The following is a 13,066-nucleotide window of genomic DNA, read 5'->3' as shown; positions in this document are numbered from 1 at the left end:
TGCAATCTGAAAAGAAAGTACACCCTCTTTAAATACAAAAGTTTTATGCATCAGGACATAATAAAAGAAATGGGGTTCTTTGCATGTCTTAAAATTAGGTAAATACAACCTCAGATGATGTCATTATTTAACAACTCGGGTAGTATTTCCCTAAATTTAAGACCTGATAAGGTCATGATTTGTAAAAAATCTTTGAACTGACAGAGAGTGTGCTTTCCTTTTCATCCACCCCCACATGAATCTAAATTCTTTGCTTCTATACCTTTATGACTCTTATGTGTCAAATTAGTGTCAGGTGTCTAACACAAACAGCTGTTTTCCTGTTATGATCCTGGTAAAGATCTCTAACTCTTTAGTGTTTCTCCCAGCATGTGTTTATGGCTCAGACGGGTTTGACGAGGAGACTTGCCACAGAGCTTATTGATAAGATGAACAACCCGGACAACCACCAGAATTTTGGAGAAATGGATGAGGATGACCTTGAGGTAATAACTGACTCCAAATCATATATAGAAATGTGTGTTGTTAGGAGATTGTCTAAGAAAATCAAAGCCAACCCAGTCAACAAGCTAGTAATCAGAAATATAAACACACAACTTTTATTTATACCCTGAAAATATTAAACCTGTAATGCAGTTCTTGGTACATGTTTGTTTGAACATGTTTGAACTTGTTGCAAATAACTGATTTAAAGAAGTACGTTAAACTATCACTTGCTGTTTGAGCTACACGACAGATTCTTATCAGTGAATGTAAATATTAGAATGTGTGACATGTTTTCAGCGGTGAACTATAACCAGCGAGCTTCTTTCAGGTCTTTCATGTTCCCCTAAAACTTCCCTTCCCCCTCTTCCTGATTCTCTCCAATGACATTATTATTCCGACTGGATTCAACATCACATCTATGTGGCAGCCAAAGAGGTGGTACCAGCGCTTTTTAAAGGACCATTGTGCTTTTCTCCCACTGACAGCAGTAGCACTGTCTTGGCCACGATGAGTGAAAAAACTCTAAAGGCTATTGACTGCAAGCAATAGAGCTTGTTGCAAACAAACAGCCACTGGGATGCATAATAATGTGATCATGCTCCAGAAAAGCTGGTCTCAGCTCAGCTTTGGCTAACCGTAACTCAAATTTTGTAGATAATCTAAAAAGATAATGCGATAACTAATAATTACACACTGAATATTATATAAGCTCCTAACATTTTACTGTCTTCTGAAGTGCTGCTCCCTCAATAAAAATTCTGTCTTTCACCATCAGTTTCAGGGAAACAGCGAAGTCAGACACACCATCCGCTCCACCAACAAGCATGCCAGAGCTGAGAGGACGCGCTCAGAGATCGACTGTAAGTGAACATCAAAGCTAAATGGATCATTAAGGCCAGCCCCTCTCCGCAATCGCTCGCTGTGCTTCTGTCCTGTCGTTGGTTTGCGTGTTAGCTGTTGTGAGTGGTTAGGTCGATCTAGGTCTGGTGGCATCACCAAGGGTCATTCCTTAAATCCTGCAGCAGAGGCTGGCACCTTTCCAGGCCACAGCATGTTTTGGCGTATCTAAAAAAAAGTCTGTGGATTCATGGAAGAGAAAGTAAAGTCGCTTGTGCTATTTTTACATGTTAAGAGTTGTCTCATCTGTTGCTCAAGGAATCCTGCAAAATAGCTTGTCTGAAGGGTCTCAAGATTTTAGCCAGAATTTGTTTTCAAGAATTTGGCGATGGGTCCAGTTGTCACAGTTCTACATCTTGCCCCCTGCCCCTTCAGGGAAGCTGTGTTTTTTTTTTTTTTGGTTTTTTTTTGTGTCGCCGTTAGTTGTGATAGATAAAGCCGAATGCAGTGTTGTACCTGTTGTGTCAGTAGTTTGTGGCCATTTCTTCATTTCATCATTTTAGAATGACCTAACAGCTGCCTGGCGTTGAGATAGGTGTGGTATTTATACCATGCTGCATTGTGTTTTGTGCTCGTCTGTGCTGTGATCGCTTGTATCAGATGTACTTCTTGTCTGGTTTCTTTTATCTAAATTTCTCACTGTTATATGACCTTCCCTCCACCATGAAGCAAACAATGGAACAGACCAAAGAGAGCCACCCTCAAGTCCTAGCTTCACTGAGGGACACAGGGTGGATGCAGGTCAGTGTGAGAGTAGTGAGACAGTGTGTGTTTGTCTAATTCCAACCCTCACCCCTAAGATTTCATTAGAAATATGATAATGTTGTAGAAATGGAACACTCGGTTTGACATTTAAATGGTACTAATAAGGCGATTTTGTCTGCATATAGTGGCTACCTAATGTAACTTCAGCTTTTTTGTAAGGCTGAATAATTTGGATATTGTGACATCTTGGTTCCTGTTAGGCTGACTGACTTGAAATTGCATTTAAATGACTAATCTTACCCTGACAAGAAAGCAAAGCTTGCCTCGTAAGACTCACCTGATCACTCGGCTTCAATTCTTTAAACTTTTTTATTGTTTTTCTTACCTCCCAACCTCCACACTATCTGGATATGTTGAGAAGAAAAACATGGGAAAGGGGAGGTGGGGAGGGATCTGTGGTCTGAATTCTTTAATACAACGCGTCTTTGTTAATGCGAAGGTGATTATGTGGGCTGATTTCTTTCACCTTCATAATTACAGCCGAATCATGTCGTATTTATACTGGACAGCAAACCAGACACCCTTATTGGATCAACTGTTTGACAGAACGCAACCTGAAGTCTAAACTGCTGAAGAATCTGTCCTGTGATGTATCTGTAATTCATGTTTCCTCACACTAATATTTCCCCAAAGGGAACAGGTCTGGTCAGCGTCAAGTTTAACCTGTGTCTGTCTTTAGTGAGCAACTCGTCTCGAAGCTACAGACCAAACATTCAAGTCGTAACATCGTAAATCAGTGAGGGATCTCTGTAGTGTTTTGGCAGGTTAACTGTTGTGGAAGCAGATGATCTGCTTTGGGTTTGTTCTTACACCTGTTTTTAGGTTAGGAAGGAATTTTTTCCCAAGTTTTCTGGTACTAATGCCCAATGTTGATAACTCCAGTGCTTTGTGTGTGTTGAAGTGTTGGATGCTGATGCCCTCTAGTGTCAAAGATGTGCGCAAAGAAAGGGAGAAAAGAAAAGAAACACCATCTCTGTTTTTTACAGTTGACAAGCTCCAGTTTAAAGCACCAGTACAGAAGGAAACTGCGGCTCATTATGAAACGGTGATTATCATGTTCTGTTTAAATCATTTTCTGTTTAACACTAATTTTAGTTTCTGTTTGTAGTGTGTGTGTGTGTGTGTGTGTGTGTGTGTGCGTGCGTGCGTGCGTGCGTGTGTGTGGAGTAAAAAGATATCAGATGATTAACAAAACTGCAGCTATGTAAATATCTATTTCTGTGAATGTATGCTTTTCCACAGGATGTCAAAGATAATGACTTCTCCCCCTGGAGTCCTTTTGCAGAAGGAGGAATAACAACCAGGTGATCCATGGAAACTGTTGTCATGGGAACTGCTCCCATTTACCCCCAGTTGTTCTCGTTCAGTCTCTACCTGGTTTGTCTTAGATAAATGCGCCTCATGAGGCTTAACCAGACAAATGAATTTAAGGCAAATTAAAGATTTGTTGTTGTTTGGATTTCACATCGTCTGAGTTTGTTTTGTTTGTTTTTTTACTTTGAGACAGTCAAAACATGTTAGTCCTAAAGAAACTACTCATTCTTGATTCTCTGTGTATATAGATTTTCTTCACTGTGTCTCATATTAACATGCTTGCTCACTGGACCTAACCTATGGCTGTACATGAGCTCACTCCCCTACTCCCCTTGCCCCCCTTTTGCACTTTGAAATGTCACTTTGGTCTTTAAGCTCCCTCTCACATGTCCATGTGCTTTGACTGTTTGTTTGTTTTTTGGGTTTTTTTTCCTCCTTCACCTTCTCTCTGTCCTCTTTTTGACTGTCGGTGTCGCTCTCGTCTTGTCCCTCGAAGGAGCCTTCTCAAAAGCGTTGAGGATGAATTGTTCCAACGGTAACACTAACACTGCATGTGCTGTAATAAGCTACGCCATCCAATCCACACCCTCCTTGCTGCGCCACAACCATTTTTTCAGCGTGGTCCGCCCACCTCCCTTTCTGCCTCCTCTTCATTCACCATGTGTGGTGTGACGATTACTGTAGATTTAAGCTGTGTGTACTACTGTTGTGTGAAGAGAAAAAGTGCTGAAATGTCAGCCTAACCATTTTGGGCTCAACTGCATTGAAGCTGTTTTGAAACCTACTTTTAACTGGTAGTTTATAGTAGTGGTCATAGTCATAATAATATCATTGTCCCCAGTAGGTTTAGGTCACCTCAAATGTGATCTAAAGTCTGTAGTAACACAGAATCTTCCCCTCATTGTTCTCATTCAAAGATAGGACTTCATATAAACATTTGCATTCCTCCTAAACCCAAATGAGTCTTACTTTCCGCGTTACTCATTACTGTGTTTGTCCTATAGGGGACACGTCGCCCATCTTGAAGATGCCTTTGATGATACGGAGCGGTGAGTTATGCCATCAGATTTAAATTTTATCATGAATGCATGACCTTTTGTTCTGCTGGTTTACACCTTACTGCTAAAAATGGTTCAATTTCAGATCAACCATCAAGCCAGGCGTTCCTCCTCCTCTGCCTCCAAAGGTAACACCTAAATTTAAAGATGTCTACTTTTGCTGTAATTTTTTTTAGGTTTAAGTAAAGATTAAATGTGTTGTAGTGTTATGTTTCTTCTCAGCCAACTTCAAGCACCTCATCAGAGGAAATGGGCCTTAACGATGAGAGGTCTGTGACAGTAAAGAGGTTCCCTAACTCGGAGAATGGACCGAGCCAAGTGGCTCGCAGACAGAGCACACCTGAGCAGGGCAACAAGGTGGAGAACTCATCTCCAGACCTCCTGTCAGCCAGCGTCAGTAGCCCCGGCCTTTTGTCGCACTCCTCGGATCCTGGTGAGTCTCAGCATATCTGTGTCTATTTCTAAATCCAGATTTATTCACAGTATGAGTCTGCATACTTTGTCTTCTTCATTTTTCTTCATAAGCGCTGAAATGTTTTATTTTTTTTGCAAGCTCCAAGTAAATCTGAACTTAAAGGTAAGGGAGCCTGATGTAAACATGGTTGATCTTTGGATTCACACCCTCCTTGTTTGACAGCGTGAACTGATATTAATACTGTGTAAGTGTAATTTTACCTGCCTGGTTTTTCATTACAGATAATGATTCAGATGGCAGTGTGAATGGAGGGAGTCCCAAGCCACCATCCAGTGAGCAAAACCGGAAGGAGAAAAAGGAATTCCCTGTGAGTTTATAGTTTCTGATTGTAACACATAATAGCTACATTTAGTCTCATTGGATTAAGGATAAAATGTCATGTGATACTACAACATACAGCATACATTTGATACATGCAGTGCCTCCAGCTAGCTGACTGAACTCAAACTGAAACCTCAAATATGATGCTTTTCCTTTGTTATATCCAAATGTGGCTGGTTAATGGGGGAAACTTGGCATCCATTCATGTTTCATATTTAATTGACTTTGACAGGACACTCACACAAGCATTTTGTTCTTTTGCTTATTGTTCAGGCTGGTTTTAAAATTATGGAGCTAAGTTTAGGATAATTGTTCTGTCTTTTGCATCTATATTATCTTATGGTTTTCATTTCCTCCCCTCCTCCTTAGAAACCAGCTATCAACGGCCTGCCACCCACTCCTAAAGTACTGGTGAGTGAATCATTTGTATTGTCCTTCACGGTTCCCGCCGTCCCGCTTTCACTGAGACTGTTATTAAACTCTCGTCTGAGCTTCTACTGTACATTCTGTAGATATTTGGGGTCCACAGAGCTTTCTGCTTTGTGGTTCAGCTCAGCTCATTAAACTCTGGCTGACATTTAAGAGGCTGCCTGCTTTGAGCTGTGCTGCTTTTCATTGCAGATGGGAGCCTGCTTCTCTAAAGTGTTTGATGGCTGTCCATTGAAGATCAACTGTGCCACGTCATGGATCCATCCAGACACCAAAGGTACACAAAGAGCAGTGAGCATACCACACACAGAGGGTTTCGGCTATTTTACTAACACAATGTTGTTGTTTTTTAATCCCTCTTCTAGATCAGTACCTAATCTTTGGGACAGAAGATGGCATTTATACTCTGAATCTTAATGAGTTGCATGAAGCTACAATGGAGCAGGTAACAGCAGCTGAAACTTGCTTGAAAATGAAATTGTAATTTTTTGTGAAGCTCCACCCTGATTCTATTGCTTGGGAGTCTTTATGGGACGCACACAGATAAAACTGTTTTATTGATTTCAGGCAGGAATACACAAAAGCTGCTTTATATTATATTTATCATGGGTGTTCTACTGCAGCATAACTAAGGGATAATTCAGAATCCACCCATAGCTGAAAGCGTTATCAAAAATGAAAGTTTTCAATCTAATCTTAATAGTCTCCTGAATCCAAACTGGTTCCACAGGAGGGAGGCTCTGAAACCATTTTACTTTTAGAAATTCTAGGAAACCCAAGGAAGCCTGCAGTCTGTGAGCAAAGTGCTCTGTTGAGATAATATGATAGTATGAGGTCTTCGAGTTACAATGGGGCCAGATTACACAAGACTTTATATGTGAGGAAAAAGATTTTCAATCCAACAGGGAGCTAAAGACCAGAAGCTAATATATATTTTTATAGTCCCTTTTGGTACTCTTGTTGCAGCATTTTAGATTAACTAGGGGCTTTTTATGGAACTGTAAAAGCAACCTGATCAGCCTAGAAACAATGAATGCATGAATTAGTCCTGTATAGTTGTTTAATGTGCACATTGAAGGATATATCATGGTCAAAAATCATCGAATTCAGATCAAACCTCACTTTCATTTGAATTCAGAATTTGGAAGATTGATAGTAGCTCATCCAAGCCTTTATGGGAAATGGGAAATGGCTTGTATTTGTATAGCGCTTTACTAGTCCCTAAGGACCGCAAAGCGCTTTACACATCCAGTCATCCACCCATTCACACACACATTCACACACCAGTTTATATGCCTGTAGTTTAACTAATTAATTTTAATCTGACTTCATAGCTGAATATATAAAACACAGACGCACAGAGATGAGTGTACTATCAGAGGCCACGAGATCATTTGTAAGCTTTGCTAGTGCGGTTTGTGGAGTGCACTCTGATGTACTCTGCATTCTGGCTGAAACTCTTCAAATAAACCATTCCTCTGCAAATGATCAGTTAATTGTTTGATAAATACTACTAAGAATTTTAGAAATAAGAAGTTTGGAGATTGGTCTATAATAGCTAAGACCCCCAATTTAAGTAATGGTTTTTTAAGCTGTGGTTTAACTGCAGCTACCTACAAAGTCTGTGATACATATTTTGTTAGAGATAAATCGATCATAATTAAAATAAATTATTCATGGGCTGGCAGTTGTAGCCTGCACAAACTGGTCACAAATTATTAGTTCCTTCTGATTGATATACGTCCAAGCTGATCACGTTCTTTTATCAAATTTTGACACAATCATGGCAGAGAGGAAGAAACGAGCTTTCAACATCTCAGTCAGTTTGGGCTTTGTGCAAAGAACACCAGCTATTTTGGAACTTGAGTGCATTACACAATTCTAATAAGCAATGTGAGTTGATCTTAGTTGTTTAAATAATCAGAAGTGTGTGCATGCATTGTAGTGTTTTTTATTTTATTTTTTTTAAGAATTGATTTTGACCTTTTTAAGTTTTCATTTCTCTTTCTACTTCAGTGTCAAGTTGAGACATAATGAGCTGTTGTACTGAAACCCTGTGTATACAGAAAGCAGTCAGACATCTGCTAAAGAGTCAGACTGATAAACAGAACCGATCTCGTCACTTTTCATCTTTAATCATAATCCTAAAGTTGGTGGAGCAAAACAACCGAAACACAATAAAGAGTTTGGTACATCATAATGAATTATTTGTGTTTTGAGGTGTGGAGAAAACTTGCTGAGCTCTGATTGGACAGTTTGACTGTTGACTCTGTTCTTTTACAAGCCAATGTTTAGTTATTGAATTATTGTGTTTGAATCTCTGTTTAGCTCTTCCCAAGGAAATGCACGTGGCTGTACGTTATCAACAACAACCTGATGTCTTTATCAGGTAGGTGATGGATTTATAACAACCTCCTGCTTTAACAGCCACAGTCATAACCTGCTGCTTCTTTGTCCTGTGTTATCTGGCTGCTCCCCTGAGGCAACACATCCGCTATATCTGTGCCCAAAAATAACTGTGTACTTTGTTTAGCCCCAGAAAGCCTCTCTAATAGCTTTATACTTGTAGCAGTGACCCAAGAGGGGCACATCTGGCTTTACGGCCTGTCCCTTTACTGAAGAAACGCAGTTATATTACCCTTGGCTACGCTTACAAAGAGCAGTGTCTTCCATATAGAAATCAGATGTGCTAGCTATCATTTGAAACCAAACTGTCTTCAATTGGATGTCCCAACGACTTCTCCTTTTCTCATCTTAAGAGTTGAAGATGGGATTATGAAGCGTCAGGTCTGCTTTCGGTTTTACCTTCAGCAGTTTTGCACCTTGGTTTACTTAACCTCTGTTCTCTTCTCCTCTTCCCTTGGACACTGTCCACCCTCCTCTCCCCTGGCTTGATTTGATATTCTATTAACTGGCTTCATCAGAAGGTAATCATGACTCACATCATCATCATCACACTTCTGTTTTTACCCCTGTCCACATCTAACCTTTCTACATGTGAAAACTGCTTCAGGAGATCCAAGTTTGTCAAAAATATTTAGAAATTATTGCCCGTAATGAAACTGATGATGGGATACGCTGTGTCCCACGCTGTGCAGGTAAAACCTTCCAGCTGTACTCCCACAATCTCATCGGGCTGTTCGAGCAGATGAAGAAGCCGGGCCTGGCCGCTCAGTTCCAGACTCATCGCTTCCCTTTGCCCAAGTAAGCTTGAAAGGCCTGGTTTGGTATCTGAAACTCATAAATAAGATTATCTAACCGCATTTTCAGCAGGCGCCTGACACACTGTGATAAGATCACACCACTGGTTTTCTCATTTAAAGTGTTGCTGCTACGCCCATGCTGTGCAGTCTTTTTGTTGTTCTTTTACCTTTGTGACAAACTGCTGCAGCGGTACAGAGAAAAAGAGAACCACAGGCCAACTTCCCTGATTCTAGACGTCATCAGCTCTTTTAAGACTGTGGTCACGACAACTTGACTCTTTCTCTCCTCAGGAGATTTGCCTTGACAACTAAGATCCCTGACACAAAGGGCTGTCACAAGTGCTGCATTGGTGAGTGGCTTTTCCCCTTTAAACCCTGCATATTAAACCGTGTCTGTATAAAAGTTGCATCATGGCCTCCTTTTTTTGCCACAACATTTTAGTTTTGTATGCTCTTCTGACTTTTTGTTCTGATCCACAGTGAGAAACCCGTATACTGGCCACAAGTACCTGTGTGGAGCGCTTCAGTCTGGGATTGTCCTTTTGCAGTGGTATGAGCCCATGCAGAGATTTATGCTCATCAAGGTCAGTTGGTTATTTTTCTCACAGCAGAAACATGAACATCTCTAATTAAGCCTCTGCTTTTCCAGTAAGGTTGTGCTTCATAACTTGCATGCATGTTTGATTTTACTCCTTTGCTCCACAGCTCATTGTGAAAGTGTCTCCATAAGCATAATTATATAAAACTGATGCTCTTGTACTTTAAACAGCGGAACACCGGTGATCATAGATAACATGTTGCTTCTCTCTTCCTGGCGCAGCACTTTGACTTCCCTCTTCCCAGCCCGCTAAAGGTGTTTGAGATGCTGGTGGTTCCAGAGCAGGAGTATCCTCTGGTGTGTGTTGCCATCAGCCAGGCCACAGAGCCGAGTCAGGTGGTCTGCTTTGAGACTATCAACCTCAACTCCTGCTCATCATGGTTCACAGAAATTGGACCAGGTAAGTCTAACATGTGCGTTGTTTTAAGAATTGTGGAAGAATTCAAGATGCTTGGATAAAAAAATTGAAGAAAAACAAAAGCGTGTGTAGCATTAGTGAACTGATGGCAAATCCAGTAGTGTTGCAAAATAAACTAAGTAATAGAAGAAAGAGTTGGAGAGCAGGACGGTTACTGAGCACTTCTCTCCCCACAGGTAATCAGCAGGTGGACGCAATCCATGTCACCCAGCTGGAGAGAGACACAGTGTTGGTGTGTTTGGACCGTAAGTGTCTGTACACTGTACACAAACTGTATCAACCAGCATTACTACTAGTAGCAAGATCCCTGCGGCACTTTTTCAAATTCGTGATCGGATTTCATTCAGATTGGCCCACTCGCTGAGGAGAATACACATATACATACAGCACAACAATAATTATATTTCTCTCCCCAGAAAATGTGAAGATCGTTAATCTCCTGGGCAGACTGAAATCCAACAAGAAGCTGGCTTCTGAGCTCAGCTTTGACTTCTGCATCGAAGCTGTTGGTGAGATTTCTGAAAGGCATCAGTGTTTAAAAGAAGTTTTGGTTCTGGAAAATGTTTCTTGTTAGTAAAAGATTACATTTCTTAATTTTAAAGGAAGTGTTTTATAAACTCCAGTGCGAAACAGATTTATAATAATTTTTTGGACATTTTCATTGGACAGGGACAGTAGAGCACAGACAGGAAACCATTAATGACACATATGTCTGTGAAGGTTCTCAGTCATCCAGGTCATCGTAGTCAAAGGAGCTTGCAAAGAAAAGCGTCTGGACTTCTTTAAGTTGCTTGAAGACGTTTCACCTCTCATCCGAGAAGCTTCTTCAGTTCTAAGGTCAAATGGTGGGGAGTCCCAGATATAAACCTAGTGGGAGTATCCCCCCACAGAGGGACAAAAGGACCCCCTGATGATGATTAGAGGATCATCAGGGGGTCCTTTTGTGACACACAGGAAATGGTCCAGAGTCAAAGCCAGGACCCCACTCGGCACTTAGGTCACCCAACCAGCCGAGTGAGCTGTAAAGCAGCGCCCCAGTTATAAGCGCAGACTGAAGTTGTAAAAAAGGGCTGTGTAAATGTATCATAGCATTAAATTGATTAGTCTTGGGTAATGTTTGACCTGTTTGTGCACTAACACACAGTTTCCTCTGTATTGTAACAGTGTGCCTTCAGGACAGCGTTCTGGCCTTTTGGAAACATGGCATGCAAGGAAAGAGCTTCAAGTCCAATGAGGTAAAATACAGTCATTTTAATCACCCTGGGGAGAAAAATAAAACCTGCTCTTTTTTCTTTTTCTTTTTCTTGTGCTCTTAACAAGAACCGTGATATTTAAAATTTCACCATCATTTTCATGGTTCCTCAATAGGTGCCAGGGTGGAAACTGTGAATGCAGTATGTGTTAACATCCTTGACACAGGCTTGTGTGCTGTACACATGAACAAACACCTCTCTCCTGTCAACAAAGACCCGTAGTGTCTGTTTATGTGTGTGGCTGCAAGCTGTAGGTGATCCCAGGAGATTAGCCCTCAGGTGGAGCAGACAGCGTGTCTTTGTGTTAGAGCGTGGTAATGAATTTGTCCACCTTTCCACAGAGGGATTCCAAGCTAACCTGATCATGAGATGCGCTCAGCGGTACAATAAAAGTTCAAGGGATCGCAGAGAGGTGAAGCATTCTGCTTAAATGAAAATTGATATGGCCTTAGGGGCTGCCCTTTTGAAAGCTGGCTGTGTGAGACATGGTCCAGCAGCACTCGAATGAAACAGAAGGTCTGTGCCCCGAGTCCGTGCCCGGCCCAGCTTGACAGATCGACCATAGCAAGGATTTTCGAAATGTCAGCAGTCATGCAAAATTCATACTCAATCATAAGCGAAACCCGTCACACAACAGGGAGAAGCTGCTAAATAATTCAGCCTTTGTCTTGTTATGATTCCTGTGAAAAGCGAAGGCATTCAGAGGGGGGGGCGGGTCTGGTGATCCGTGCTTTCCTCGGTGGGTGCATCTGTGAACACCCGAGACCTTGTTCTCGTTTAGACTTAAACAGATCAGATCTCTCCCAGGGCCAAGGTCTTACACCTAGCAGGTGTCAGCCACTCACTGTCTCACATCTGTCAACAAGTTTTCATGACATGCCAGCATATGAGTGTTTTGAAGGGGCCCCTGTCCTTTACCCTGCATGGTGTCAGGCTACATATTGTGAGTAGAGGTAACAGTAAGCTCCAGGCTCATAGGTACACAGCAGAGATGGCACTGAGGGCTTGTTAAAAACATTAGATAGTCTGTTATAAAAGGGGAAGTCTGTGAATTCAAAATTTAAACACAGGAGATGGAGTAATTTGGGAATTCTGCAGATCTTTTAATAGATGATAGTGAAATGAGAGAGGTGTGTTAATGAGAGAGGTGTGATGTAACACCACAGAGCCTTTCGTGTATGTCCCCATGCAGTTTAAGAAGCTTTATATTTTGTTATTCTTGCGCTACAGTTTACCTTCACTGCCAGCAGTACTTCTGATATACAGCCAGTTGTCACATGAAAGTAAGTGTGTGTGTGTGTGTGTGTGTGTGTGTGTGTGTGTGTGTGTGTGTGTGTGTGTGTGTGTGTGTGTGTGTGTGTGTGTGTGTGTGTGTGTGTTTCTTTTGAAGGTAACCCAGGAGATTTCTGATCCAAGCAGAGTCTTCCGCCTCCTTGGATCTGACAGGTTGGTACAGATCCTTACACTTCAGATATGTCATCAGTAGAGGAAGTACAGCCACAGCCTACATTCCCTCCTCTTTTAAGCATCTCTGTTCTATTATTAATTGTTTTGTTTGTTTTTTGGTATTATTTTTTGGTATAGCTATTTATTCATCCCATAATTCCCATGAAACCTGTCCCGCTAGTTTATGACCGTTATCCCTCAGGTGTGTTTTTCCATTACCTGAGAACCACCAAACAACCTCCTCACCCATAACGTTTTGAGCAGACAATTCTCATCTGTCACTGCACTCAGACATTTACTTTCAAGTGTGTTACTTTGGTTGTCCCTCATCAAATCGTCTTATTGATTTACTTTTAGGTAACACTGTAGTAAATTACGATTGCGCTCTCTGTGGTGACTGCTC

The 13,066-nt window shown here is 41.3% G+C and overlaps 1 protein-coding gene across 6 annotated transcripts in view; it reads left to right on the top strand.

Moving 5' to 3' along the window:
- The window catches only part of map4k5 (mitogen-activated protein kinase kinase kinase kinase 5), a 28,300-nt gene that overhangs the window by 12,812 nt on the left and 2,422 nt on the right, over positions 1–13,066 (top strand). The window contains exons 13-35 of one of the 6 annotated variants that reach the window (XM_085441734.1): positions 369–485; positions 1,262–1,346; positions 2,053–2,124; positions 3,135–3,193; positions 3,391–3,452; positions 3,959–3,997; positions 4,467–4,511; positions 4,606–4,648; positions 4,725–4,953; positions 5,074–5,097; positions 5,217–5,302; positions 5,686–5,727; positions 5,938–6,022; positions 6,111–6,190; positions 8,074–8,134; positions 8,844–8,949; positions 9,240–9,298; positions 9,429–9,532; positions 9,769–9,946; positions 10,141–10,209; positions 10,381–10,473; positions 11,129–11,199; positions 12,608–12,663. In XM_085441734.1, coding sequence (XP_085297860.1) covers positions 369–485; positions 1,262–1,346; positions 2,053–2,124; positions 3,135–3,193; positions 3,391–3,452; positions 3,959–3,997; positions 4,467–4,511; positions 4,606–4,648; positions 4,725–4,953; positions 5,074–5,097; positions 5,217–5,302; positions 5,686–5,727; positions 5,938–6,022; positions 6,111–6,190; positions 8,074–8,134; positions 8,844–8,949; positions 9,240–9,298; positions 9,429–9,532; positions 9,769–9,946; positions 10,141–10,209; positions 10,381–10,473; positions 11,129–11,199; positions 12,608–12,663 — 1,865 coding nt within the window. The remainder of the gene's footprint in view (positions 1–368; positions 486–1,261; positions 1,347–2,052; positions 2,125–3,134; positions 3,194–3,390; positions 3,453–3,958; positions 3,998–4,466; positions 4,512–4,605; positions 4,649–4,724; positions 4,954–5,073; positions 5,098–5,216; positions 5,303–5,685; positions 5,728–5,937; positions 6,023–6,110; positions 6,191–8,073; positions 8,135–8,843; positions 8,950–9,239; positions 9,299–9,428; positions 9,533–9,768; positions 9,947–10,140; positions 10,210–10,380; positions 10,474–11,128; positions 11,200–12,607; positions 12,664–13,066) is intronic. The other 5 variants (XM_085441730.1, XM_085441729.1, XM_085441732.1 and 2 more) reach the window with 5 other exon arrangements.

This window comes from Copadichromis virginalis, linkage group LG19 (assembly GCF_057382275.1).
Source record: "Copadichromis virginalis isolate Kocher_CV1m ecotype Utaka linkage group LG19, C_Virginalis_male_GT1.1, whole genome shotgun sequence".
Classification (NCBI taxonomy): domain Eukaryota; kingdom Metazoa; phylum Chordata; class Actinopteri; order Cichliformes; family Cichlidae; genus Copadichromis; species Copadichromis virginalis.
Note: the sequence above shows the minus strand (reverse complement) of the source record. Positions and strands in the feature narration are given on the sequence as shown.